Source organism: Aspergillus fischeri, genomic scaffold (assembly GCF_000149645.3).
Source record: "Aspergillus fischeri NRRL 181 1099437636264 genomic scaffold, whole genome shotgun sequence".
Classification (NCBI taxonomy): domain Eukaryota; kingdom Fungi; phylum Ascomycota; class Eurotiomycetes; order Eurotiales; family Aspergillaceae; genus Aspergillus; species Aspergillus fischeri.
Genome location: NW_001509762.1, coordinates 856,521 through 882,152, shown reverse-complemented (window position 1 = coordinate 882,152; position 25,632 = coordinate 856,521). Strand labels below are relative to the sequence as shown.

The 25,632-nt window shown below is 51.4% G+C and overlaps 8 protein-coding genes across 8 annotated transcripts, besides 1 other annotated feature; 5 read left to right on the top strand and 3 right to left on the bottom strand.

Annotated features, from left to right (window-relative positions):
• Window positions 1–1,221: 1,221 nt before the first annotated feature.
• Window positions 1,222–2,659, bottom strand: NFIA_075480 (survival factor 1 family protein; the record flags this gene model as incomplete). Its single annotated transcript, XM_001259514.1, has 5 exons — window positions 1,222–1,320; window positions 1,376–1,752; window positions 1,810–2,234; window positions 2,349–2,564; window positions 2,640–2,659. The coding sequence occupies 5 exons, from the start codon at window positions 2,657–2,659 to the stop codon at window positions 1,222–1,224; spliced, it is 1,137 nt and encodes a 378-aa protein (XP_001259515.1).
• Window positions 2,660–3,118: 459 nt separating this feature from the next.
• Window positions 3,119–3,680, top strand: NFIA_075470 (mitochondrial 54S ribosomal protein uL11m; the record flags this gene model as incomplete). The annotated part of the gene is made up of 2 exons (XM_001259513.1): window positions 3,119–3,247; window positions 3,348–3,680. The coding sequence occupies 2 exons, from the start codon at window positions 3,119–3,121 to the stop codon at window positions 3,678–3,680; spliced, it is 462 nt and encodes a 153-aa protein (XP_001259514.1).
• A 2,863-nt stretch (window positions 3,681–6,543) lies between these two features.
• Window positions 6,544–9,244, top strand: NFIA_075460 (putative protein kinase; the record flags this gene model as incomplete). Its single annotated transcript, XM_001259512.1, has 4 exons — window positions 6,544–6,595; window positions 6,660–6,955; window positions 7,061–8,402; window positions 8,466–9,244. 4 exons carry the CDS (start codon window positions 6,544–6,546, stop codon window positions 9,242–9,244), a joined length of 2,469 nt encoding a protein of 822 aa, XP_001259513.1.
• Window positions 9,245–10,220: 976 nt separating this feature from the next.
• On the top strand, window positions 10,221–11,281 carry NFIA_075450 (putative mitochondrial carrier protein (Pet8); the record flags this gene model as incomplete). Its single annotated transcript, XM_001259511.1, has 2 exons — window positions 10,221–10,277; window positions 10,376–11,281. The coding sequence occupies 2 exons, from the start codon at window positions 10,221–10,223 to the stop codon at window positions 11,279–11,281; spliced, it is 963 nt and encodes a 320-aa protein (XP_001259512.1).
• A 59-nt stretch (window positions 11,282–11,340) lies between these two features.
• Window positions 11,341–12,035, bottom strand: NFIA_075440 (cupin domain-containing protein; the record flags this gene model as incomplete). The annotated part of the gene is made up of 2 exons (XM_001259510.1): window positions 11,341–11,460; window positions 11,511–12,035. The coding sequence occupies 2 exons, from the start codon at window positions 12,033–12,035 to the stop codon at window positions 11,341–11,343; spliced, it is 645 nt and encodes a 214-aa protein (XP_001259511.1).
• Window positions 12,036–12,728: 693 nt separating this feature from the next.
• On the top strand, window positions 12,729–16,288 carry NFIA_075430 (WD repeat protein; the record flags this gene model as incomplete). Its single annotated transcript, XM_001259509.1, has 8 exons — window positions 12,729–12,765; window positions 12,851–12,929; window positions 13,020–14,289; window positions 14,338–14,548; window positions 14,626–15,584; window positions 15,635–15,723; window positions 15,779–15,953; window positions 16,007–16,288. 8 exons carry the CDS (start codon window positions 12,729–12,731, stop codon window positions 16,286–16,288), a joined length of 3,102 nt encoding a protein of 1,033 aa, XP_001259510.1.
• A 434-nt stretch (window positions 16,289–16,722) lies between these two features.
• NFIA_075420 (tRNA lysidine(34) synthetase) lies at window positions 16,723–18,757 on the top strand (the record flags this gene model as incomplete). Its single annotated transcript, XM_001259508.1, has 3 exons — window positions 16,723–16,867; window positions 16,935–17,108; window positions 17,160–18,757. The coding sequence occupies 3 exons, from the start codon at window positions 16,723–16,725 to the stop codon at window positions 18,755–18,757; spliced, it is 1,917 nt and encodes a 638-aa protein (XP_001259509.1).
• A 560-nt stretch (window positions 18,758–19,317) lies between these two features.
• NFIA_075410 (putative Rho guanyl nucleotide exchange factor) lies at window positions 19,318–24,126 on the bottom strand (the record flags this gene model as incomplete). The annotated part of the gene is made up of 3 exons (XM_001259507.1): window positions 19,318–19,881; window positions 19,981–21,848; window positions 21,903–24,126. The coding sequence occupies 3 exons, from the start codon at window positions 24,124–24,126 to the stop codon at window positions 19,318–19,320; spliced, it is 4,656 nt and encodes a 1,551-aa protein (XP_001259508.1).
• Window positions 24,127–24,616: 490 nt separating this feature from the next.
• Window positions 24,617–24,648: a microsatellite.
• Between the last annotated feature and the right edge of the window lie 984 nt (window positions 24,649–25,632).

Sequence of the window (25,632 nt, the reverse complement as noted above, 5' to 3'; positions counted from 1 at the left end):
GGGATAAGTAAAGCTCACTCTTTGCAAGGCGTAGACGACCTTGAGAATCAGAGATCCGTATTAGTATCCGCTCGCATCGTTCCAGTTCAGCTATCAGAACTCACATCCCGTGTGGTGACAACCTGCTCGAAAAGATTAGCAAGAGCAGATATAGTCGGTCAACAGGGAGAATCCTCCACTATACAGCAAGCAAATAAACTCCATGCTACTAACCTTCCTGTCGTGTCTATGAGTCTTGGAGGACTCTAGAACTTGCACAACTTGGAACAAGATCTACAGATAGGCTGTTAGTACATCTCCTTCTCCTTCGCCTGAAGCTCAAGACTTGTTCTCCGGGAAAGGCCGAGGCTGTGCTTTTGACGGTAGTTCGAGGGGAATGATTCTCACCTCACGAAGCCGTCCTCGTATCACAGAGCGTATTTCGGCGTAAATGTCCGTTTTTATCCGGACTACGCCTGCACGACGGGCGAGACGGCTGTGATTCCGATGGGGTGGTTCAGAGGGGATGTCTCATGGATGTTCGCCGCTTGGGAGAGTAGCTTACCGGATAGCGGGTTTGGCTAGAGTGTGGTCTTAGTGGTTGGAGATTCGGATTTGGCTTGATGGAGACTTACTGATCCCCATTATGTTGTCACGGAGGAAACTGTGAGTTCATTGTTGGTGAGCATGGGGAATGTGTATGGGATGCTGGTCAAGTCCCGATTGCTGAGGTCATAGGCACTTACCGACGCCGGTGTCCTTTTAGAAGGAGGCCTCGAGTATTCGGGTTGGCAGCTAAGTGAGTGACGTCCATTATGACCAGTAGTGATTGACGTTGTGTATCTTTGCGAAAGTTCAAAGAGATGTATAAAGATTGCGTGAGAATGTTGGAAGACAGTTTGCTGTTGGCAGTCGAGGAAATTCTATCGTATAAATACTACAAGTTGTGTTAGCTTATTGTCTATTGTGTTGTGCTACTGGAGATGTCGTGAATTGGGTGAATCACTTACATTCAATAGCACAAACATGAAACCAGCTTTGATGTGACCCCTAGACGTTAAGCAGAACTGGGATAATAGCATTGAGGTTTGACAAGTATGAATAGCATTAAAAAAATCTTTATATGAGTAATTAGGGTCACGCAGGTTGCGTGATTTATGAGTATCAACGAGAATGGGCAAAATAATAGTCAAAACGCCACAGACCATTCCTGTCAGGTGTGCTATATGTACGTAGAGTCATTCACGAGATGAACGTAGCCTCAGAGAACATGGAACCCTCCTCTGAGAACTCCTCATCGCCGATCTTGAGCTTCAGAGACAGTTTCTCATGAGGAGAATACTGGCCAATTGTTAGCTTGACAAAACTCACGCCAGTTTGCCGAAGAAAAACTCACCTGGAATATGTACGGCCGTGTCCCAGCAACACTTCCAGCGATGGTCTTGACGAAGCCTGGTACTTCAGCCATGACATCGATGCGGTCCAGCCGGTTACCAAGGGGGCCCTCGAGCTCTGCGTGGACGTCCTTTTCGTCCTTCGACTTACCGTCCCAGACCCACTTGATGGAAGTTGGAGCAGGCCAGTCGCTGTCGGCGTCATGGGCCGACGCGGTGTGGGTCGCCGAGTTCGTTGCACCGGCATAGATAATCTCATCATCCTTCACAATGCCACCGACATTGACGACCGTCGAGCCGTACGAGGGCGGTGTGGTGTATTCCATCATCACGGCAGAGTATGACGGGGTCTGGAAGTTGACAAAGTTCCATCGTGCAGCTATTGCCGGCTCAGTATTCTCATTCAACATTTTAACACAAGGTGAAGGAAACTCACCAGCGTGATGGGGCTTCATGCCCTGGATAGCATGAATGAACATTCCCCGACCGGTGAGGTCATAAGTCTTCTCCTTCGTCGTGATTGTACCCTCAACACGGCACCGAGGCCAGAAGGCATGCATCATAGACCCCCAGGGGTTCGCGGGATCGGTCCCGAAGTAAGATGTGCCGTCCTTTCCTACGACAAAACCGGGGGCGGCGCGGGTGAACGTCAGATTCACCAGGCTGTCCTCGTTGACAGCGGACTTGATGGTGTACGCAGTTCCCTCCTCGTTCAGCGTCAAGGCGAGATTGTCGGCTCCGAAAGAGAGCATGTTCTCATCGAACATGTAGTTGTATAGGGGGTCGGAGTGCCAGATGTGGGGTTGATCGCCTTTGAGGTTAAAGATCTTGGAGTTGAATTGCGCAGTAGTGTGGATTCCTCTGCACAAGTGTCAGGTGCCGAGCCAGCCACGATACATACAAGGCACCATTGCAGTGTCGACAGGCTCAAAATGAGGCCCGAGGATTGCAAGAACCGGAAACAGTTCCACTCACGCGATGTTGGAGTAGATGACCTGCACCATGACCAGAGTGCCATTGTCGGCCATCACATAAAAGGTCTCAGTCTCAACATTGGTATATTGGTAGGCGCGCCACCGCAGGTCGTCCTTGGTCAACTCGGTATAAGGGGTCTGCTGAGCTTGTTGGGCGACAGACTGAATGGCCTCGGGGCCATAGATGGGCTCCTGAGTGCCCGCAACACTTGCAAGGCTAAATATAGCATAGTCAATCAGTACGGTCGATACTATACATCAGAAAAGAGACAAGACCGGAAAAATAGCATACGTAGACTTGAGCCAGTTCATGATGGGCAGATAGAGATGATGATTGTAAGTTAGGTGTAAGGGAGGGATGAAGGGAGAGGGAATTCAATAGTAGCGCGCGGGGCACTAATGGCGTCGATCGGCTTAACTGCAACAGGTGTATTGACTTCTGAGAGAACGCAGAGGTGGTATTGATGCTACCGGTGATGACTATAAACTACTATAGACTATGACGACAATTTGCTAAAAGGTAGGACCATCCTACGATCATGATATTTCAACGACATCATCCCAATGGCGTCCCAGCCATCTGAGCAATCCAAGAATGCTCTTTTTTATCGTCTTTGCGGCCGGTCGGAAGATGACCCAGAGCGGTAAGAAACTCCGGCCCTGGGACTTATCCGAATCCGAACAAAACTCGGGCCGCAAATAGTTGGCTGATCACTTCATTTTTGTATACAGACCTACCATACTTTCGTCTCTTTGCGGACACATCTCACAATGGCGAAGAAGGCATTGGCTAAAGATCAGATTGTCAAGCTCATTGTCGGAGCTGGACAGGCCAGTCCCAGTCCCCCAGTCGGTCCAGCGCTGGGTAGCAAGGGTGTCAAGAGTATGGATTTCTGCAAGGTACGCTTCCTCTCTTCAACATCCTTTTTCTGCTTTAAGGCGGATCTGGATAGAAAGGTTGAGCTCGATAATCTTACTAAACCATCACGCGCCAATATAGGAGTTCAATGCCAGAACCGCGCACATCAACACCGGAGTCCCCATTCCCGCACGAGTCACCGTTCGTCCTGACCGCTCCTTCACTTTCGACCTTCGAACCCCAACGACGACATATCTCCTCCTGCAGGCTGCGAACGTGGAGCCCCGCAAGAACCGCATCCGCGGAGCCATGAGACCTGGCCACGAGACCATCGGCAAAGTGTCCCTGAAGCATGTGTACGAAATCGCCAAGATCAAGCAGTCCGAGACGAGATTATCGGGGTTGAGTTTGCAAGGACTGTGCAAGAGTATTATGGCACAGGCAAAGTCGATTGGCATCCAGGTTGTGCCTTGAATAAGCACCTATAAGAGAGAACTGTTCATCTCAAGTGTATACTTTTGCGATTCGTGCGACTGCAGCCATGCTGTTTTGGATTACGACACCGGCGTTGTTTGGGTTGGGCTTTTACAATGTGTACAGTATAGGATTTGCATGCGATATAGAGCGTCGCCAAATACCCACAGCATTTGCGCGCACTGAAATAAATTGAGTTGTGGAACTTGAAGACCGGTTGCTGAGAAAGAAATGAGCAAGGTCAAATTGACGGCGTCTTCCTACGTTGAGGTTACGTTGCTCTGCCTTTGCCTTGGGCTTTCTGATAAGCTTATAAGCGGTGTGAGAAGGAGATGTCTTTTGGACCATCGCGTTCTGACGAGGTAGTTCATAGCATTTCCGGCAACTTGGGCGAAGCCCACCAGCTCCAAGTGACAATAGGAGACAGCGTACAAGAAATCGGCGGGGATGCTCAAGAACAATTAATTGATAGTCAGATATGCCGACCAGACGCACGTCATGGTTATTTGCCTAGGTATCACGACAACAGATGTAATTCATCAATAGTGTCCAACGGTTGCACATCATTATCCCTGAATTCGCTTGGCGAGAATGAAACTACGCAAATCCACGCAACCCCCCTAGAGTTGCTGTCTTGGCGGAATTCAAATAAAAAGACATGGATGATGCTACAAGCAGATCCCTAGTTGAAAGTTCATGGGAGTTGTAATTGCTCTTGTCAACTATCAAAGTTCCGAAGTCGGGGAGTACGACTACAAGCCAGCTCCCAAACCGGAAGTCTCCCTACCCCAGCATTCCTTACCCCCTCATACCTCTATTGTTCTGGAATTTGCAGACAATTGCTGACGAATTGCCGCCATGTGCATTGGGCTGCATTTAGACAATTCCGTCGAGTAAATGCTCATCCTTCAAGAAACATGAGTTGAGCCCTTTTCAACAGCTCAGTACATTGGAGTCAGAGTCGTACTTTCTAGCTCTCCACTCTTGACAGACAACTTCCCAAGAAGAGCAGTCTCGAAGGTGAACGCTAGAACAATGATCATCCACTGCGGAGTGAGTTACTACCAGGTGATCTCCATGCTAGCCGGATTCAGCAGTGTCATAGCAAGGGTCTTGGCATCCTAATCAGGACTAGTTCTTCTGGCCATGTCCCTTACCCCACCATATCTTTGGTTACCGTGTTGGAGCTGCAAATGGATTGCTGGGGCATCTAACCATGCAGGTTGTTGTACATAACCTAACTTGGGCACTCTAGTTCACAAGTCGTAGTCTGGAGGGTATCTTCAAATCAGACGTGGAAAGAAATGAGCTGATGATTTATCTGGATGAGATACTCGAAACTTATATTATAACTAACTGCATGAGATCAGCACGCAGTTGGCAGGGAGATTACCGTCCGAACCAGGTAGGTAGGTTCCTTGTACAGAGGTACCTGTTCCTTGCCTTTGGCTGTCTTCCTTCGAATTAGCCGCTGCATGCACGATCCTTATCTAGTGAATCATCGATTCAACGCCAAACACAATCCAGAAAAATCTAGCGGGGTAGAAAACAGCCCATCCCGGTCTCCGCCTGTGCGGGATTGGACCGATCTCGTCCTCTGGCAGTCGGCTTCCAATCGTGGGCCTGGGTGGTTGCTGCAGCCTGCACGGATAGACGGCATCCGTCAGATTTCCCCAGCTGCTGAACGGACTGGTTCTTGTCCTTGGGGTTCTTGGACCCGACTGCAGATAGGGGCAGCTGACCTCGAAAATGTAGGCCTTGGTGTCTCCACGGAGTATTCTTTGTCATCTTGAAAAGGTGCCAGGTGTATAGAGTAGAGATGAGTATCTGCTGCGTCATACAAGTTGAACAGACTTCCTACTGCGTGCGGTAGTTGAGCATACTTCTCCGCAATATTCCGAATATTGTTACATTAGTAAACGATTCTCTTCGTTGCAAGACCTGTACTTAGCACGAGGAAAAGATTCCTTCAAATATTCGCTCTACCAGCTATAACAGTATATCTGAGGGAAGGAGGATATCCGCATATGAGCGTACTGTCTCCCGGTGTTTGGGCCAAACAAAGCTGAAATATGATGATATTTTCTTCGCCGAGTCCCAGGTCACCATATAGATATTTGACAGCTAACTAGCATATTCGTCTCTATAAAAATAATCGTTGATGTCTTGTCTCCTCATAGTAAGAGTAATTTTGGAGTATGTACATACGTACAAACATAGGCGCAGAGTCCAGCCCACCTTTCCTGTCGTTCCGTCGCCGCTATTGCCGCCGCCGTCCAAGCCCAGAGTCGACGGACTCTTGAAAGTGGCTCCAAACTCTCTATCCACCGTTCTTACTTACTCTTCTCCCTCTCTTCATTCTACATTCCCCAGTCTCCATTTCAGCGTTTATTCGTCCAAGGTAGACATTTCTATTCTACCCAGCAACTACGACTTGTGGATCTTTCTATCTTAGTCCCTCGTCTAATCTTCTACCCAGTCCTACTACTTTCAATCTCTTCGTCACCTTTCTTCCCAGACTTGTTCGATTCTTTATCTTCTTTCTTTTAATGCAGAGCAGTGGCGATTAATAATTGACTCCATCCCATTAGGCTCCAAACTGGGACGGTTGAGTAACAATCGGTCTTCGCGAGAAGTTTTGCTCCGTCTTCCATACGAGATTTACCTCCCCGCGCTCACTCCTTACAATTCCCACGTTATCTAGCCCTCTACGTCCTGTGCAGGTTGACCCCGCAGGTACAGTCTACAGTCGCAGCAGGAATTACGATCTGAACGACAAGGATTTGTCATTTCAAAGTTTAATTCAGCAGGTTCGCAACTGCGGAGGGGCATGCGTTCCACAGCGTGGTTTTGACGAGTCCGTATGACGTCTGGAGCGACCGAGTTTGCCGGTACAACCAAAACCATGGGTCCCGGTAAGCAACGCTCTAACCTTTTCGCCTGCAACTCATTCTCTAACGCAGTCAACTTCAATATTAGTATCTCAGTCAGGTCAGGAGCACACCCCGATGGCAACTGGCCAGGCCACGGCTTCGTCCAACAGTGAATTTATGGCCAAGGCACAACCGGGTCAGGTTCGGTTTTCCACCATCACCGAAGAAATCGAGCCGCCCGACTCTTCAAACGCTCCTCAATCACCCGAACAAGAATCCGCGGTGCCTCCAAAGGAGAACGATGATTTACAAAGACTAGCAGAGAGCCTCCAGAGCTCTCAGTTGCAGGAGACTCGGTTGCGAAACTTTTCTTACGATCCCGTTTCTCTTCCTTCGTCAAGGGTATGTACATGGCATGCGATCGGTCAATGTTGGCTTTCGCGGTATTATAGTATCGCTTTACAAAGCCTGGCAGTCGATATAGACTAACACTGCGTCGCTTCACAGATCGCGTCTCGAGAGTCAAGCGATCGCAGCGCCCGGGAACCTAATGGCTCCTCGTTGCCGTCTCCACGTGCTTCTCCGATGCAATCGCCTCCCCTTACACCTGCAGCTACTAATTCTCGTGAAGCCACACATCAAGGCGTTCCTCCTAACACCAATGTCACGAATAGAACCGCTGCTGCTGCCATGACTCCGCAAACGTCGCCTCCAGTAGTGGCTGAGCAAAAAGGGGTACCGCAGAGCGCTCCCTCGTCTCGGCCGTCTTCCACCGACCAACTGGCCAAGCAGATTGATGTTTCGAAAACGTCATCTCATCCCTTGAACGGGCCCAAGCATCGGGCGCAATTCTTTCTCGGTCCCGGGGCTGAACCAAGCTCGCAGGAGGAGAGCCCGCCAATGACACCACGAGACTATACCCCGCCGGGCGCCATTACACCTGTGGGAGAGCCAAACGACCCGTATGCCCGCAGCAAGCGACCGCCTCAAGCTAAGAACCTTGCCCAAATCGATCAACGGTTCATCTTTGGAGGCCGTGACTCCAAACGCCGAAGCCACACCACGCCAACTTTCGGTCGTCCCGGAACCCCCCGCTCCTCCAGTGCTGGTGATTTGAAATCTAGCGACAAGCGGAGCGGTATCTTCGGCAGCAGGAAAGATCTACGACAGAGCGACAGCGGCGAAAGCAAACATCATCATGGCCACATGGCGGAGCTCAAGCGATTCTTCAAGATGGGACACCACAAACATAAGCGAGGCGATTCTCCCTCTTCTATTCCGAAGCGGTCGAGCCGCTCTTCTGGAAAGAGCACGCACTCAGAAAACGTTCCTTTCGCCGATGACCACGGGCTCAACACCAAATACGGAAAGCTCGGGAAAGTTCTGGGCTCCGGAGCCGGCGGTTCTGTTCGGTTATTGAAGCGCAACAGTGATGGAGTGACTTTCGCCGTGAAACAATTCCGAGACCGTCATTCCTGGGAGACAATGAAGGAATATTCCAAGAAGGTGACGGCCGAGTTCTGTATTGGGTCAACCCTGCACCACGGCAACATCATCGAGACGCTCGATATCATTCAGGAGGGAGATCACTGGTACGAGGTTATGGAATACGCGCCCTATGACTTGTTTGCGATCGTCATGACTGGGAAAATGTCCAAGGACGAAATCGCATGCTGTTTCAAGCAGATCCTGAGTGGTGTGGCCTACTTGCACGGCATGGGACTGGCACATCGGGATTTGAAGTTGGATAACGTGGTGGTCAATGAGCACGGCATCATGAAACTCATCGATTTCGGCAGTGCGGTTGTCTTCCGATATCCCTTTGAAAATGACATTGTTCCCGCTTCTGGTGAGTTATTTCAACGCGGATCTCTTACTTGGACCACAGTAGCTAACTTGTTTTGTGCTACAGGTATTGTTGGATCCGACCCCTACTTGGCACCAGAGGTGTACGACGAAAAGAAGTATGACCCGCGTCCTACCGATATATGGTCACTGGCTATTATCTTCTGCTGCATGACACTGCGCCGATTTCCGTGGAAGCAACCCCGCGTCAGCGACAACTCCTATAGGCTCTTTGTCTCAACACCAACGCCAGGAACCCCTGTCCCGGATGCTGATCCGAAGCGTCACCGCGCCATTAAATCAGCTCCAGACCTGTCGTCTATTGATAACGAGGGCAAACTGGCGCAACCTGCAGAGGAGAAGAACGGATCAAGTGAGCCTTCGGCACAATCGGACTCGGAAAAGAAACAAGCCCCACCCACCTCCACGACGAGTGACGAGAATCGCCCTCCTGAGAGTCCTAAAGATAAGGTCAGCGGCAACCTCAGCAGACCGACTCGAACAACCAGCAAGGAAGCGCCGCCTCTCCCAGCTTCAGCGCAGTCATCGAGTCAGCGTCAGGAGGTCATCAAGGGCCCTTGGAGGCTCCTGCGTATCTTGCCGCGCGAAAGCCGATATATCATCGGCCGCATGCTCAAAGTGAACGTGAAGGAGCGGGCCACTCTGGAAGATGTTTTGACCGATGAGTGGGTTCGCAACATCCAAGCTTGCCGGCAGGAGGTAACAGGCGAGGTTATCAAAGCTTGCAACCATACTCATGTCCTGGAACCCCCTTCGCCATCGCAGCCGATCCAGAGCAAAGCCAACAACAAGCCCAATAACAAGGCCAATAGCAAGGCCAAATAGGTCTCCTGCTTGTCCCTACAAAATGTTTCTGGGTCTTCCAGGTGAAAACGATTGCTACCGAATTTTGGATACGATCTGTCTCTACCACCATCCATATTTCCTCCTTTTATTCATTTAATTCGCCTTTACTTCCGATAGCCAAGGGCCTCCCAACTGAAATTCTATGGCCTTCACTTGCTATGGTACCGGGTGGAGCTAATACATCCTTTGTTTGCTCTTGCCACGTCCTTCGTCTCTGAATACGTGACTGTGCTACGGAGCTTATGACACTTCTCATCCCCTTACCCAGAACTCATCCGTTCTATGTATCATTGTATTGTTGATCTCAGCGTTGGAAAGAGGGCTTAGTGATTATGTTTCCCAGGCGTTGTGGTTTCTTCTTCCTAGGGTGGACTGTTGAAGCAACATCCGTCTCGTGCAATAGATTGTTTATTCGTTAGAGTTTATTTTCCATTATTCTCTTTGATCGTCGTCGTCAAACTGAGGTCGTGAAGGGGCTGTTAAAGTGTGGCTGGTTTTTGCCAGGAATCCTGTCATTCTGTTTATATTACCAGTCTCTAATTGTGCATCCCCAGAGACAAAGTGGTTAAGTAGATATCATAAATCAACAAGGATACCAAAATGTAAAGGCTGTTCATGAGCTCTTCAATGAATGGTGATAATGATCTTCCAAACAGGCTATTGAGTATTGACGTAGTTGGCGGAGATAGCGGACTTTATGCCGACTCCCACAGTGGGCGATTATCGGAGATGGGCGAAATCTGGAGCTTCATTTCGACACGGACAATCTCGGTCTCTGCTTCCTGCAGCATTACAACCTTTTCACAGTTTATTTTCAATTATTATCCTCAGTTAGCTTCCTACAATACCCTCTGATAGATTGGTTAGATAATTGCACAGCACAAACGTCACTTTGGTACGACATGTTGAGGTAGAACGTGACTCAAACAATTGCAACCTCAAGTTCCGTTTTACCATGGCCCAGCAATCGGAAGCGGAGCCATTGGTCTCCCTATGGACGAGATCCCTGATTGTAAGGTTGAATTCTTTTCTATCCTTGTCTCCTTAATATTATCTGTCAACTCTTCCTCCGGTGGCAGTGCTAACCTCTTCCCTTTCCCCCGCCTCTAGTCTGGAGCAGTAGCCGGCCTCACAGTCGATTGCTCGCTGTATCCCCTCGACACAATCAAAACTCGTCTACAAAAAGCTAGACACCATGCTCCGAGCACACCAGCGCCCGCCCTGTCGTTAAGACAAACCATCCGCGGCATCTACGCGGGTCTCCCGTCCGTGCTGTTCGGCTCCGCCCCCTCCGCCGCATCCTTCTTCATCGTCTACGACGGCGTCAAACGCTCTCTCCTTCCTCCCGCTGGCTCCGACGCGGCCGCAACGCGCTCCCACATCGTCTTCACACACTCGCTCGCCTCTTCGATGGGCGAGATCGCTGCATGCGCCGTGCGGGTTCCGACAGAGGTGGTCAAGCAGCGGGCACAGGCCGGTCTCTTCGGGGGATCGAGTCTCCTCGCGCTCAAGGATATCCTGGCGCTGCGGCACCCGGACCCGACGGGTATTGCGAAGCGCGGGTACGGGCAGGTTGTCCGCGAGATGTACCGCGGGGCGGGGATCACGATCGCGCGGGAGATCCCCTTCACGGTGCTGCAGTTTACCATGTGGGAGTCGATGAAGGAGGCGTATGCCAAGCGCGTGCTGGTGCCATTGTCGCGGGAGTCGGGCGCCGTGAGTCAGGTTCCTGCGTCGACGAGCGCGATGTTTGGGAGTGTTGCGGGGGCCATTGCGGCGGGGTTGACGACGCCGCTGGATGTTATTAAGACGCGGGTGATGCTGGCGCGGCGGGGTGAGGAGGGCGCCCGCGTGCGCATTCGCGATGTCGTGCGGGAGATCTCTGGGGAAGGACTCGGGGCGTTCTGGCGCGGGATTGGGCCGCGAGTGGCATGGATTGGGATTGGAGGCGCGGTGTTCCTGGGGAGTTACCAGTGGGCGTGGAATACCCTTGAGCGGAAGAGGGAAACGCAATAGAATGTATATCTATATCTACCGAAGTGTATATGGCAATGTATGTATAGTAGAAGCAGACGTCATCCATCCTTCTTCAACATCCAACTCAGCGCTCGGCACTGCTCCTCCGGTAGCAGCCTCTCCATCGTCTGGGGGCTCAGGAACTCGTGATCCTCGATTTCAAACCCAGGGACAACGGTCTGGCATGTCAGTATCCCTCTCCACCGGGTATTGACGGTCAGTCACTTACCTCTGTAATCAACAACCCCTCGCTCTCCCCATCCCCGCTCTCCGAGGGGTCATCAGGCAACAGATAACAAGCTTTATACTTCCCCCCCTCCACAACCCACTGCATCCTCTCCCCCTTGTCTAGATCCGGACCGACCACGAACGAAGTAACAGGCGCAGTGCCATTGTCGGTCGCCAAATCCGCGTGGATAATGACGTACCGCGCCCGACCACGGTGGAGAGTGTGTATTGTGCGGCTGCGGTTCAGGTGGAAGAAGCAGGTTGGTGAGTCGGGGTTGAGATGGTAGTAGATTGTTGAGGAGAGGGAGCGGGTGTTGCTATCGGTGTTGCTGTCGTTGTTGCTTTGGTCTTTGTTGTGTGGATTGGGGATAGGGAGCGGGTGCCGGTCTGTTTCGGCGTAGTAGCCTCCCTCTGGGTGAGGTTGAAGATGGAGGGTTTGGAGGGTTGTTTGGATGGATTGGGATTTAGATTCGGGGGTGGGTTTGGGGTGGTAGATTGGTTTAATGGAGGTGAATGGGATGTCCATGTTAATCGGGTACTTGTATAGATGGATTGGTAGAGAGAGATGTGTACCTAGGTGTTTGTTGTTTATAGATACAAATTTATACCTTGGAGTTACACCGCGCCATCAAGATGATATCAGGGTGGATACCATGTTGGAGACTATGACAGTTTGTCATGGTGGTTGAATATCTAGCCAGTTGACGTTGAACAGTGTTACACGGCACAGGACTCGAACATCAGCCTGGTGGTGAAACAACAACGCTGATGTATAGTCTATCTATGTGTTATGAGAGACATTGTGGAATCAGGCTATTATCTACTCTATGGTACTTACACACAGACATACTAAGAACCACTTATAGAACGCTTTCTTTGTTATCCCGCCTTCTCCTCTCTTACTTTACTCCTCTTCTCTTCTCCTCCCTCCGTCCCTCCTCCTAATTCTCTCTCTTTCGGTCTTTGAATTGTGCTACTTCTACTTTATCCATTAATCTAATTTTCATTCTTTCTCTGTCACTGTTAATATCATCATCTATGCCCTTGGATGCATCACTCTTAGTACCCCACATTCTCTGCACTCCTTGTGTGATCGTCCCCCGAGCTGTCCGGCGGATCACCACTAACAACTCCGCAATCCGCATCGTCTCCCCGTCTCCGCAGCATTTCTCCTTGCCTTTCATCATCCTTCTAGTGCATTGTTCTGTCTCCCCGCTGCATGGCACGGAAACCAAGTCATCAGAGGGTCACTTATGGTATGTTCTTTTTCTTATCCTAGCTGTCTACCCTCTGACCTGTCGCATTGCGACCCCCACGGCTTATCTGACTGCGGCTGTTTAGTGCTCCCTCTGCCTGATGCGCCGGGTGGTCACCGACTCGGAGTAAATAGCTTGACTGTTGATGAAGACAATTCTATTCTGTGAGCATGCCCTGTCTACTGCCTATGATAAATTATTTGAAAGTCCGCGCTGTTTTTTGTACGCTGCATAGCTGACTGCTGTCCTCCAAGGTATTCCGCTGGCCGCGATGGAGTGATCTGCTCATGGGATCTCAATCTCCCTCTCTCCGCATCCAAATCCTCTCCAGCTCTAGGCGCTCAGAAGTCAGGACCGACTACCTTCAGGCATCAAGTGCAAGCCCACAGCCATTGGATAAATGACATCGTCTTAACGCAGAATAATTCGGCCCTTGTTTCGGCTTCATCCGATACTACCGTGAGACTCTGGCGACCACACTCGGAATCCACCGAGCTGCCATCACCCATCGGCAAACATGCAGATTACGTCAAGGCCCTTGCGACGCCCGGAGGTCACTCAAGTTGGGTGGCCTCGGGAGGACTCGATCATAAGCTTTACCTGTGGGATCTGAATGGTGGCGGCGAGGTTCTCAGCATCGACGCTTGCGGAGGCGAGAGCACGGCCAAGGGTTCTGTTTATGCGCTGGGGGCGGTCTCGTCGGTCCTCGCCAGCGGTGGCCCGGAGAGCGTGGTCAGAGTCTGGGATCCGAAATCTGGAAAGCCGATCACCAAATTCGTGGGCCATACAGACAACATCCGAGACATCTTGATTACTCGAGACGGAGATAGGATCATGACTGCCTCTTCAGATCAAACGATCAAAATCTGGTCTCTCACAGCAGGAAGATGCATGCACACCTTGACGATGCACAACGACAGCGTCTGGTCGCTCTACTCCAACCATCCACAGCTATCCGTCTTCTATTCGAGCGACCGTTCTGGCTTGGTTGCCAAGACTGATACAAGGCACTGCTCGGATGTGGACCAGGGCATTTGTGTCGCAGCGTTGCAAGAAAATGACGGCGTCGTCAATGTGGTCGCTGCCGGTGACTACATCTGGACTGCCACCCCGAAGTCCAGCATCAACCGCTGGTACGATGTCGATACCACTGCCGAGATTGAGTCTCCCTCATCGAGGGGCCCCGCAGACTCTGACGCAGCTAAACCTGAGGAGTCGTCGGCGCAGAAAGGTCGGCGAACAAAGATACCGTATGAGTCAATTCTACTGTTGACAAGCACATCGACATTCCCCAAGTCACGAGTACCAGAAGGCACATCCGAGGGTTTGCCGACAAACGGACAACAGCGCTCACCCAATCCAGACTTGGACGACGATCTGGACCTCAATCTACCAGTGTATTCATTACCCGAAGAGACGATAGAGGGGCAACATGGTTTGATAAAGCATTTCATGCTGAACGACAGAAAGCGCACGCTTACGCAAGATTCCGCCGGTGAGGTCGTTCTTTGGGACCTTCTGAAGGTAATTTCTCTCGCCATCCATCCACAAGGCTTCTTCTGACCCTTGCAGTGCAAACCAATACAATCGTTCGGCAAGCGCCATATGGACGATGTCGCATCGGAGATCAATACTACAGAGAGCATCGCTCACTGGTGCACGATTGACATTAGGACAGGTCGGTTATCTGTCATCCTGGAGCTCAATCGCTGCTTTGATGCCGAGGTCTACGCGGACGAGGCCGACCTCCATGATTACTCACAGATCCGGGAAGATCAAAGAAGTGGGTCACTTTCCTTCCCTTGACAATCGAATATTCGATTTCTCTTTCTCTTGTCTGATCTGGCTGACCTTAAACAGTAAATCTTGGAAAATGGGTTCTCCGTTGGCTTTTTGCTCCCCTAGTGGACGAAGAGATCAAACGAGATGAGCAGTACCGTGCGTCGGCCATTGCAAAGGCCGAAGAGTTGGCCAGACAGACCATGTCGAGTGTCACCGCACCGATGGACATTCCATCGCCGAATGCAAAGAATCTAGGCATACAGATTCCTTATGATCCATCTTCTCTGCCCATGCGCCCTGGAAATGAATCGTTTGGAAGCCCTACGACGCCTGGTTTCGGAATCCATCTTGCCACCACTCCAGGTTCTCTGACGTCTTCCATGCTCAATACTCACAACAATCACTTTGGCACCTCGCCGGGTGATGTCGGTGACCATCTGGCGTCGCCTCATACCGACGTAGTGAGGAATTCCATGTCAGACAAATCCGATTATTTCTCGTCCCCGAGACAACAAGGCTCAAATGCGCTGGATGCGACGACACCCGGAGATCCTACTCCAACCGCTCTGCCTCAATCGCCCGCCGAGCCTGATAAAGAAGAGAGGAAGAGGACTGGATCAATCTTTGGGAAGAAATTCCGGATGGAATTCCCCAAGAAGTTGGGTAGGACGTCCTCAGAGGTCAAGCCTCAGGTGCAGGAGGAGAAGGCAGAGGAACCGGAAGAACCCTCGGCAGTCAAAGAAGAGAAAGTTTTTGATAGCAATCTGTGCGGTTTCATTGAGAGAATTCGTCATGAATACGATGAGATCCTCGCGGCGAATCCGGGACAGGAGCTCGTGTCAGCCATCACGCCAAGTCCCGATAACGAGACCCCAATGCTAGATATCCCACCTCGTACTGCCGTTTTCATTCAGGAGGAATCAGGAGATACCGCGGTGGCCTCGGATCTTTACAGAGGCAGCGTTGGTAGCATCGGCCAGGAAATTGACAGGCTTGAGAAGTCGATACCCATGTGGCTGGCTGAACTACTCTTGAAGGTGAGGTTTCTTCAGCGATTCGGATATGACATATGGCTAACTCTTGGCAGAACCAAGTCCCTGTCAAGGAGCCCGTCAAAATCGCCTTTATGCTGAAACCGTATGACGACCTGCTGCCGCCCGTATCCAAGCCAGATCTGTATGTACAATTTCGGGGATTCTGTTGTGCTCTGCTAACAATGTACCCACTGTAGATCGGTTCCTAACGGTAACGGTGTCAACAATTCTCGTCTGAATGCGAACCGTATGCTGCGTGCGAAGAAGATTCTCGCTTACGTGGCGGAAAGAATCGACCCTTCATACTCCGAAGACCCGCAGGAAGGCGCACTGAAGCCGGAAGAGTATCTGGAGCTCTACTGCCAGAAGATGGTGTGTACATGTCGACGCAAGACAACCTCGTATCGTTTGCTAACTTGAACCAGCTCATCCCACCCAATATGACTCTGGCAACCATCCGTGCTCATATCTGGCGATCATCAGGCGATATGGTTCTATACTATAGAGCCAACGGAAAGAAAGAGATACCAATGCCCGGGTCAGGTAGAGAAGGCGACCAAGGCAGTCAGTCGGCCGACGCAACGAATACGCCACATCTGTCGGAGACAGCAGGCATGGCGAACGGGGATGGAGAAAGTGCTCAGCCCAGCAGCGTCCATTCCCAGACAGCGTCTGGATCTGCTTCTGTGTCTATCCAGAACTCGTGAACTCTACGACTGGTCGTGCCGTTTAGGATCGAACCATGAGGCATTAAGGCCGAGAGCCGTGCTCCGACTTTCTTCTCTTTAACCTTCTCTGTCATACTATTCTCTATGTCCATATTGCACACCCGGAGTTTGGGATCCGTCTTTACCTCCGTGGCCTCCTTCTGGCGGGTTGTTGTGGGTTTGTTGTGGGAATAGCCCGCCCCAGACGTGTAGAACACCATGTACTCGATCAATGAGATTAGCGATTGCAGAAACCTAGTGAATTGATGTGATCCCTGATAAGTTTAAGCGTAGAGGTCTTCAGCGCTCGCGTAGCGACCAAATATATATCGTCCGCCGACGCCAAGAACCACCACTACTTTCTCCCTCCGTCATCCACCTTTTCCATCAACGTCAACAACACACATCATCCTTAAGTTTAGCCAGAATGATAAATGGCTGCATCATGTCTTTCCAGACAACTTTCTCACAAAGCAATCACAGCTTCCCAGTTCTTGGAGCATTTCCAGCGAGCATGGTGCGAATCGCGTCTCTCCTGGGGCGGACGACAGACCAATCGCCATATCCCTAGTAACCTGGGTATGTCAGTTTGTTTGCATCCTCGCTGAGCAATCACGGCCACCGTTGTATTCTAATTGTCTGACAGGTTTGGCCGTCAGCGGCGGCGCAGACTCTATGGCGCTGGCCTTCCTCTGCAAACAACTACAAGAACAGAACCTCGTAGACGGGTTGACCGTGACAGCCTTTGTCGTCGACCACAAAGCCCGGGAGGAGAGCAGCCGGGAAGCCCGAAATGTAGCTACATGGTTGAGTGATATGGGTAAGCCAGATGACGATACTGCCAACTAGCCATGGACTAACAGCCACACAGGCCTGCAAGCACAAATTCTCGAGCTCGAATGGCCACAGGGCAGCAGCGTCTCCGCGTTCGAAACCCATGCCCGACGTCTGCGCTTCCAGGCTCTCGGCATAGCCTGCCGAGACAGACGCATCAGCGCCCTCCTCATGGGCCACCACCAGGATGACAATGTCGAGACGACCCTCTGGAGGCTGTGTACCGGCGCCCGAGGTGCTGGCCTGGCCGGTATCCCGCCCATCGCCCGGATTCCAGAGTGTCATGGTCTCTACGGCGTCTCGGAAAGTGGCTCGTTGGCGATCCTCCGCCCTCGCGACGACAGAGCAGGCGCACCCTCTGCTCTTTCCGGGAACACGACCACATCGCAGGTCCAGGGCAAAGACGAGGGCAAGCAACCAGGCTTCTCCATGGCCACCGGCGGCATTCTCCTCTGCCGGCCCCTCCTCGCCTTCCCCAAGGCGTCCCTCCTCGCAACCTGCCATCAACACCGCATCCCCTACGTCTCAGACCCGACAAACTTCGATCCAACCCTCACCCCGCGCAACGCCATCCGCAGCCTCGTGTCTCCGTCTTCCCCGCCACTCCTGCCGCGCGCTCTACAGGCCCCGTCCATCCTCTCCCTCATCAAATCAAGCCACGCCCTAATCAAAGACGCCATCGCCCACTCCAACAATCTACTATCGCAATGCCGCCTCCTAGACTTCAACCCAAGCACAGGGACAATGCGCATCCGATTCCCCAGCCCACAGCAGCAGCGGCAATCCCAACTGCCCACCCGCAGCCCTCACTTGCAAACCCAGATCCAATCCCTCACCCTCCGCCGCATCACAGAACTCATCTCTCCGCACCCGCACAACCACTTCCCCCTACCTAGCTTCGAGAAGTTCACCACAGAAGTATTCCCCTCCTCACCCTCATCAACACCCACGAACCGCCTCCCCTTCACACTGGGTGGCATCATGTTCCACCCTTTCCAACCCACGTCCACTGCACCTAATCAAACCAACAACATCAGAAACGAAAATACATGGCTCCTCACCCGCCAACCATACATGCGCAACCGCGCCCCCTCAATGACCCTCCAACTCCCCAGCCCGGAATCAGAGGACATCTACTCGCCCTGGAAACTATGGGATAATCGATACTGGGTGCGCGCCGCGGTGGTCCCGGACAAGGGAGGACTAGTCCCCGACATGTGTGCGCATTACACGCAGTCCGAGCTCGATGAGGTTCGTCGGTGCTATGATGCGGAAGGGTTGTCGCTGGTTGTGCGGCCGCTGCGGCAGTCCGATTTGCAGGCCATTCGGGGCATGATGGATGGACAGGGTCGTGGGAAGAAGCAGCAGCATCCGGCTTTGGCAGCGGTGCTGAAGCGCCTGGCGCTCGAGGCTCCAGGGCAAGCTCGCTTCACCGTTCCTTTGCTGGTTGGTCAGAAAACCTCTGGTGGCAATGCAGAACAAGTGCCGCTGGCGCTTCCCACATTATCTTGCAGGTTACTTTCCGCTTCTCAAGCGCAAAGTCTACTTCAAAGTTCAATGCCTTGGACCGTACGTTGGCAATGGATGTACAAGATGATTGATCAGGATCCTCTGAAATTGATGGGTTGGTTATGAAATCTTGCGCTATCTGGACTATACACATACATAGACTCTCGTTTAAGGTAGTGTTACCTAGTCAGGAGAATGAGTGAGAGGAAACCACGGCTACATCAAGCATATTAGATGGGATATTCTCCGTGCGGCTGAGTTAACGATGGTTGCCGAAGCAGGGCGCACCAGCACTAGTGCAAGCAGTGCATAAACATGGGGTCCACCGGGAAAAAAAAGCCCTGTCAGTCTGACGAGACACGAGTGATACAAGAAGACGGAATCATAGACAGGATCGAGGTGAAGTCCCTCCATGAAAAAGATGATATTCTCCGGAGCTGGCACGGCGCCTGGGCTCATTCAACAAGGTTGCCTTGACGCCACGCGTAGAGAAATGGTGATCCAAAAGAGAAAATACGAACCGAGAATGATCGCTTTCCGCTAAGATGCATGAGGTCATGTCCATCGCAAAGAAAATGATTTTGTGCCGAGGAAGGAAAGATAGCTCGACGCCAAAGCCTTGGGAGTGGCCAGCCACGAGGCACCTTGGCCCGGCATTGAAAATTTCTCGTAAATGTCTCGATCGTTCATTCGCTCGCCTTTAACAAGGCCACGGCTGCTTGCTGCGCACGTAGTCCGCCAACTTCCCTTTTCAATCTAAAGTTCTCCTTCTTGAGCCTTCCAATCTCCTCCAATGCCTCCGACAATTGTGTCCGGAGGGCCTCTTCGACGCTTCCAGATCGGACATCTCGCACAATTTTTCCCAGCTCCAGATTGAAACGATCATACAGCGCCTCATTCTCCGCGCTAGCCTCACGGTACAGCTCATCTAATTTCTTTGCTCGCTTCTCACTAACAACCAGAGACGATTCCAGATCTCTCTCGATTGCAGCAGTGCGGCTATTCAGCTCTTGCGAAAGCACTTCAAACTTCGACTCTAGATTGCCGATATGGTTGAGAAGAGCTGAATCACCAACTGCCGACAGAGATGGTGCGTCTAACGACCCAAGATTCTGTTCGGCATTCTTCAATTGTTGCGGCGCTGCGACGTTCAAAGCTTGCAGCTCCTGGCCAATCAAAGCCAATTCCTCTTTGAGCCCCAATTGTGCAGAATGTTGGAGCCTCTTCTCGCTTTGGAGACGATCTCGAAGCTGTAGATATGTTAGACAAAAATGCTCTCGTGGAGATGATGGAATAGAGAGACGGAATTATAGTCGGCCTGGCAGCAAAAGGAAGTCGGGGAACCATACCTTTTGGGGGCTCTGCATGCGCAGCTTCGGGGTTCTTTGTGACGAGATCAAAGTTTGCAGGCGTCTGGGGTCAGATCCGTTAACCAGCACTGGGCGTTCCTTGAGCCCAACATTTCGTGATGATGGTATGCTGAGTGCCCGCAATCTTCTCTTTTGCTCTTGAGTGGGAGAAACAGTAAGGTCACTTTTCTTTTGTGGAGGTCGGTCCGTTCGACTCAAAGTTGGGTCAATGTTCTCTTTGCGGCTTGGGGTAACTGGACGTGTCGGTGATCGTCGGCTTGGCGAGGCCAATCGAGAAGGGGAGTTGCTTTTGGTGGGCGACGTGCTTCTGTTCGTAGAATCTGTGTCATGACTTGTCTGTGGTCTGGGCTGTGTAGTAGGCGTCGCCAATTCGGTTTCGGAACGATTGGTTGATGGTACAGGAGTGGCAGGCCGCGGATCCTGGCGAGGCGATACAGCAGACGTGTCCGTGGATGCCGTCCCGGGCCTCAGATCGGATAAAGAGCTCCTTCTCCTTCTTCGAACCTTGACTACTCCGTTCGTCGAGATACCTCGGATTGAGGATAGAGATGGGGGCTGCCCTTGAGAGCTACCCGGTCGTCGCAGGTGTTCCTGCGATGAAGCTGCACTGGGACGGTCGCGCGAGCCAGGTCGTAAGTGCAGTGCCAGCCCAGCGTCCACGTCGATCGACTTGGAACGCAGCAACGAGCCTCGAGGGGTACCGGGTTCCGAGTCTCCAGAATTTTTGCTCTTGCTGAGAGTCCTCAGAATCGACGAGACCTTGCTTTCTCCGTCATTCTTGGAGCTCTCCCGATGCAAGCTGAAGCCGAAACGTTTCCGGAACGAGGACGCATTCGAGCTAATAGACCCTGCGTCTCGTGCACTTGGTTTAGTTTGATCGCTGCTTAAGATCCCATCCAGCGATGCGCCGCTGGGGATAAACTCGTCGAAGAGATTGTCAAAATCGTCCACAAGTCGGTCTAGAAGAGATATGTGCTGCATGGGGTCCCCTTCGACTGTCAGAATTTCGGCGAAGGCCGCAGTCAGGGCACCTCGATCGCCGTCGTTCCCAGACGCATCGAGCAAGTCGGCCAGCAACCGCACCAGAGACGCCAGCGCACGCCGGTTCTGAGGACTGATCTCCGTGAGAAATCTGCGAAAATTCTCCTCAAAGTCGCGAGGAAACATGGTATCAAATTGGCTCTGAATGAGCTTCAAAGCGCCGGATTCTATCACCGGGCCCATATGTTCCTTCCACGCATTTGCCATAAATGTTTCGAACGCGACAAATAATGTGTCAACAGGCACTTCAGCTGCAGCTTGAATCTTTCCAGGGTCTTCCAAAAGTACATTATACAACTCATTGACTAATGACCTGTCGACATTCTCCCTTGCACGCAGACTTCGTCCAACAATATTGCCGCTGCGAGACTGAAGTGCAAGGGCGTAGGCCGTAAATGTTTGTTCCAACAAACTGAACGGACTATCTGGTCCCTTGGAAGGAGCTGTCCCAACCACGGAGATTTTGCTGGGGGTTTCTTCCTTTCCAGGGAACATCGAGGGCAGCGTATTGGATCGAGTAATATTGGCTCTTGGAGGCGGCATTTTCGGGAATTCACCAAGCAAGGTAGCAGAACTGGGGCCTTTCGAGCCTGTAGTCCCACTGTCTCTGACGTCTTTCGACTGTCCCCCACCTAGGAGACTGGAGAGGAGCTTGGTGGGCGAAGGAGGACGAAATCCGCGAGGCGCCTTGAATTGAGTGATGAGGTGACCGGCGAGGTAACGAAGTATATCAAAATTCGAGTGAATTATGGATTCCGTCATCGTCCGGTTTCGAGGACCATGCAGAGGCAGAAGGACATTCAAGACTGTACTCCGTCAATGCTACAGGCCATCAGTTTGATAAGAGAACGAGAACTTACGGCGTTTGGAAAGCACAGGAACAAAGCTATCCACTGTAACAATATCCGAGGAGGCAACCCCGACAATGGAGTCTATGTCGACACGATAAGAATCCTCACTTGCAGAGGAAACCGAGATGACCACCTCCAGATCTGAAGTGTTCAATGCCTTGCTGGAAATCGCCCTCGGAGTGTCAAAGACAATTCGAATCTTGGACAGGCCGCTCCGACCCAAGACATTGTCCAGTTCTTCTTCGAGAACACAGGCCAGAATGCCTATGTTCCCGACGGTCCCCGTGGGGCTCCTCAGGGTCCATTTACCGTTCTCCCGCTCGCTCTCAGAAAACCGGCCTTCAATCTTCGCCTTCGCCATTTCTTCGATAAGCCGACTCGCCCGCCCCTCATACATCCCAGCTAATTCCAAAGCAAACAGATCCACTGTGGTATTCTGATTTGGTCTCGCTTTGGCCGAGGTAGGAGCGAGGAAGAGTATTCTCCCGCACGTCGACTGCATTGAGCGTACGGTTTGTAGGTCGTATACTTGCGCAACCTTGATCTCACCTGAGCTTTGCAGGGCAGAGGGGCCCCCAGGTCCTGATGCGGCGCCGTCGAGATCTGCAAGTAAACCGCGTGCAGTTGTTCTGCTTCCTAGGGCTTTCGCTAGGAGAACGAGGCAGTTCTTATAGATCAACATGATGCCCGGATTTTGGTTTGGAGATGAAGGATCGATGTGGTATGGAGGTGACAACTCGTTGAAGTCGACGGCTGTGATCAAGCGGCCGACCGGCAGTATCGTTGCCGGCCAACCATCCACCAGCTCTTTTAATCGTCGGAAGCTCTGGTCGTGATTCGTGGACGAGGGATCGTCGAGAGAGCATATATCCTTGATGATATCACGGGCCTTCAGGAGGGGCCTGACGGCGGGGTGGATCAGGGGAAGACTGCTGGTCATGGTGTCAATCAGAAGGCTGTAGCGAGGTAGGCGCTGAACAGGCTCCATCAGCAACGAACGTAATCGTTGCTCTCCGGTCTCAACAACTCTCTTGGAGAAGCTTGAGTTCTTATCCCTCATAAATGAGTTGAGTGTCTGTGTAAAGCCTGTATGAGCTCGCATATAGTCCGCGTAGGGTTGTGAGAACTGCGGAAACCATTCGAGAAGCGCATTCGCAAATGCGACAGCACCAATCGGATCCTTTCCGTCCCTCGACGACGTTCTATGCGACGTGGACGACGGAAGCTCGGTATCGTCTCCAATATCGGCAATCGCATCCCTTTCCGTTTCCTCCAGGACATTACGGATCACTTCCAAAAACCCCAGGTTGACGTCGAGTATCTCATTGAGACAAGGAGGGAAAAGAGCGGCCAGAGAAGCTTCGTCTGGACTGGTGCTGGACGCTCCTCTGCCTTGGGCCTTCAATCGGAACTCTTCGGCTACCTCGCGCACAAGATTGTATAGCTTGCTCACATACCGCTCTTCCGTGTCAACAAGCTCGCACATAGTCAGACGTAGAGACTCCTTCTGACTTCTGGTGAAGAGCCTAGATTTGCTGAGATTGGTCGGTTGGGAGGGCGCTCGTTTCAGTCTTGATGTCGGTAGGAACATTGGCGCTCCGAGTGCTCGGATGAGACCCGAATATTGGCCATATTGTAGATCATGGTTGTCCTCTATCTCCAAAGCTTCGTCAATACCGTCATCCTCTAGCCTTTGAGGGGGCTGTATTGTTCCCGCCGGGAACACTACATCAATATCCACCCACGGAACTTTGCGCTCCTGAAAGGCGCCGCGAATGTCGCGTATAAGGTCGGACGAATGCTCTACTTTGGTCATCCGATTCGCAAGATCGGCGGCATGCATCTCGTCAAACAATTTGGGAATCTTTCCACCAGGCTTCCCCGCACGAGCCATTGTTTCCAAGCACTCCTTGGCCGGTTCGGACAACTCGGCAAAGTATTTCAACATGCTGACAGCAAGACCGCGACAAATCTCGTCGCCTTGTCTCTCGCGGGGTAGGTGGTTGACGGCTGCATATAACGGGGCAGCGGGGGAGACGGTGATCCGAGAATAGCTCTGAAAACCGGCGGGGGTCAAGATATGCGCCTGGATGCGCGAACTGCTGACGGTGGCATTTGCGGTTGTAACGGGACCGTAGAAGACGAAGATCGAAGACAGATAGGGATCGGAGGCCTGGTAGAGGGTGAGCTGCTCCAGAGGCAGGTTGGACACGGCGCTCGACACGGTCGCCATAGCGGGCAATTTCGAGGAAGGAGCAATTGGCGCGCAACGAGTGAAACAAATAAGGAAAGCGCTGGAACGACCAAAGAAGGAAGGATCTATCGAAAAAGGAAAGTATTAAGAATGATTAAGTAAAGAAGTAAAGGGAGAATGAAAGACAATATGTCAAGAAAGAGTGACAACAACAACAACAGTTACACGGGGTACTGTGATGCGACCAAATTAAAGGCGGGAGGATATTATTATGCTCAAACGACACAAGGAAAGAAAGGAAAGTAAAGTAAGAAAGAATGAGTAAATGAACGAATGATCGCCCTCAAATGATCCAACGAGGAGACGAAGAAGGAATCCCCTCCATGGGAAGAGGTCAAGAGAAGGTGGAGGAGCGGAGGGAGAGGATAGAGGAGAAGAGGGAGGGTGGGGGAGAAGAACTTGAATCGCTAACTGGCAATGGAATCCTCCCGACGGTGTAAACTTTCTTAAAAGAATTAAGAAGGATCAGATGATAATAATAATGATAAAAACAATAATAATCTCAATGCTGATGGGTGGAGTTATCCAACAAAACAAGAAGAAAAAGTATTCAAGACAGGCGATGAGTTGTTGACTGGGATTTGGTTGGACGATTCAGTGTAGGCACTGCAGATGGATGAATGTGGCTTGTCCGAGAGCGATGATCAACTGAGATGCGATTCTGGACTCAGTCTGATCTGCCGAAGTCCATTACGATGATATCAGTCTGCAAGTAGATGTTTCAGGAAGAAGAAGATGATGATGATGATGCTAACAAGTTGCAAAGACGGTAGTGAGGGGAAAGAGGGGAATTATGTGTAGATGATTCATTAGATCAGATCTATGGGCGTACTTGATTGAGTAACAAACTAGTTAACCTAGGTTATCTGACACAATCAGCTATTCTAAGCGCGCGAGAGGCTGATGGGTGTCTATCTATATCTACTATGTCTGATATTAGCACCATCTTCTCGCTTACTATCTGAATAATCCATGCTTTGCAGCTGATGACACGTGAGGTTGTCAACAAGCACCTGCGAGTCAGTAAGTAAACAATTCTCCTAGACTGTCAGCTCTGATCCCTCCTGTGACTAACTGTATATCAGTGTCTGCAAGGGAATCTGAAACTGATCCAAAATAAACAATACCTTAGTATCATGTCGATATATAGTAACCTAAAAGTAGGCGCAAGTGGAGAACTGACGCCCCATCGGGGAGAATATTTCCAAGGTACTTCAAGCGCCTTAACCAGGTTATCGTTCTTTTGAGGCTCAAACATCTGCAACGGTACGTAGTACTACAGATCGATCTAAAGGATCCCGCCAGACCATGGAATATGTAACTGAGAAGAGAGATCTTTTGTTTTCATCTCTCGTCAACCTTCTAGATAGTTCGGCACTATGTAAGGATTATTTGCTCTCACTTACCATGAGACAGACCCCTTAAAGGTTGTCCTGAGTTGGGCCGGCATCACAGCAACATCAGATCCATCATCTTCACCTCCTT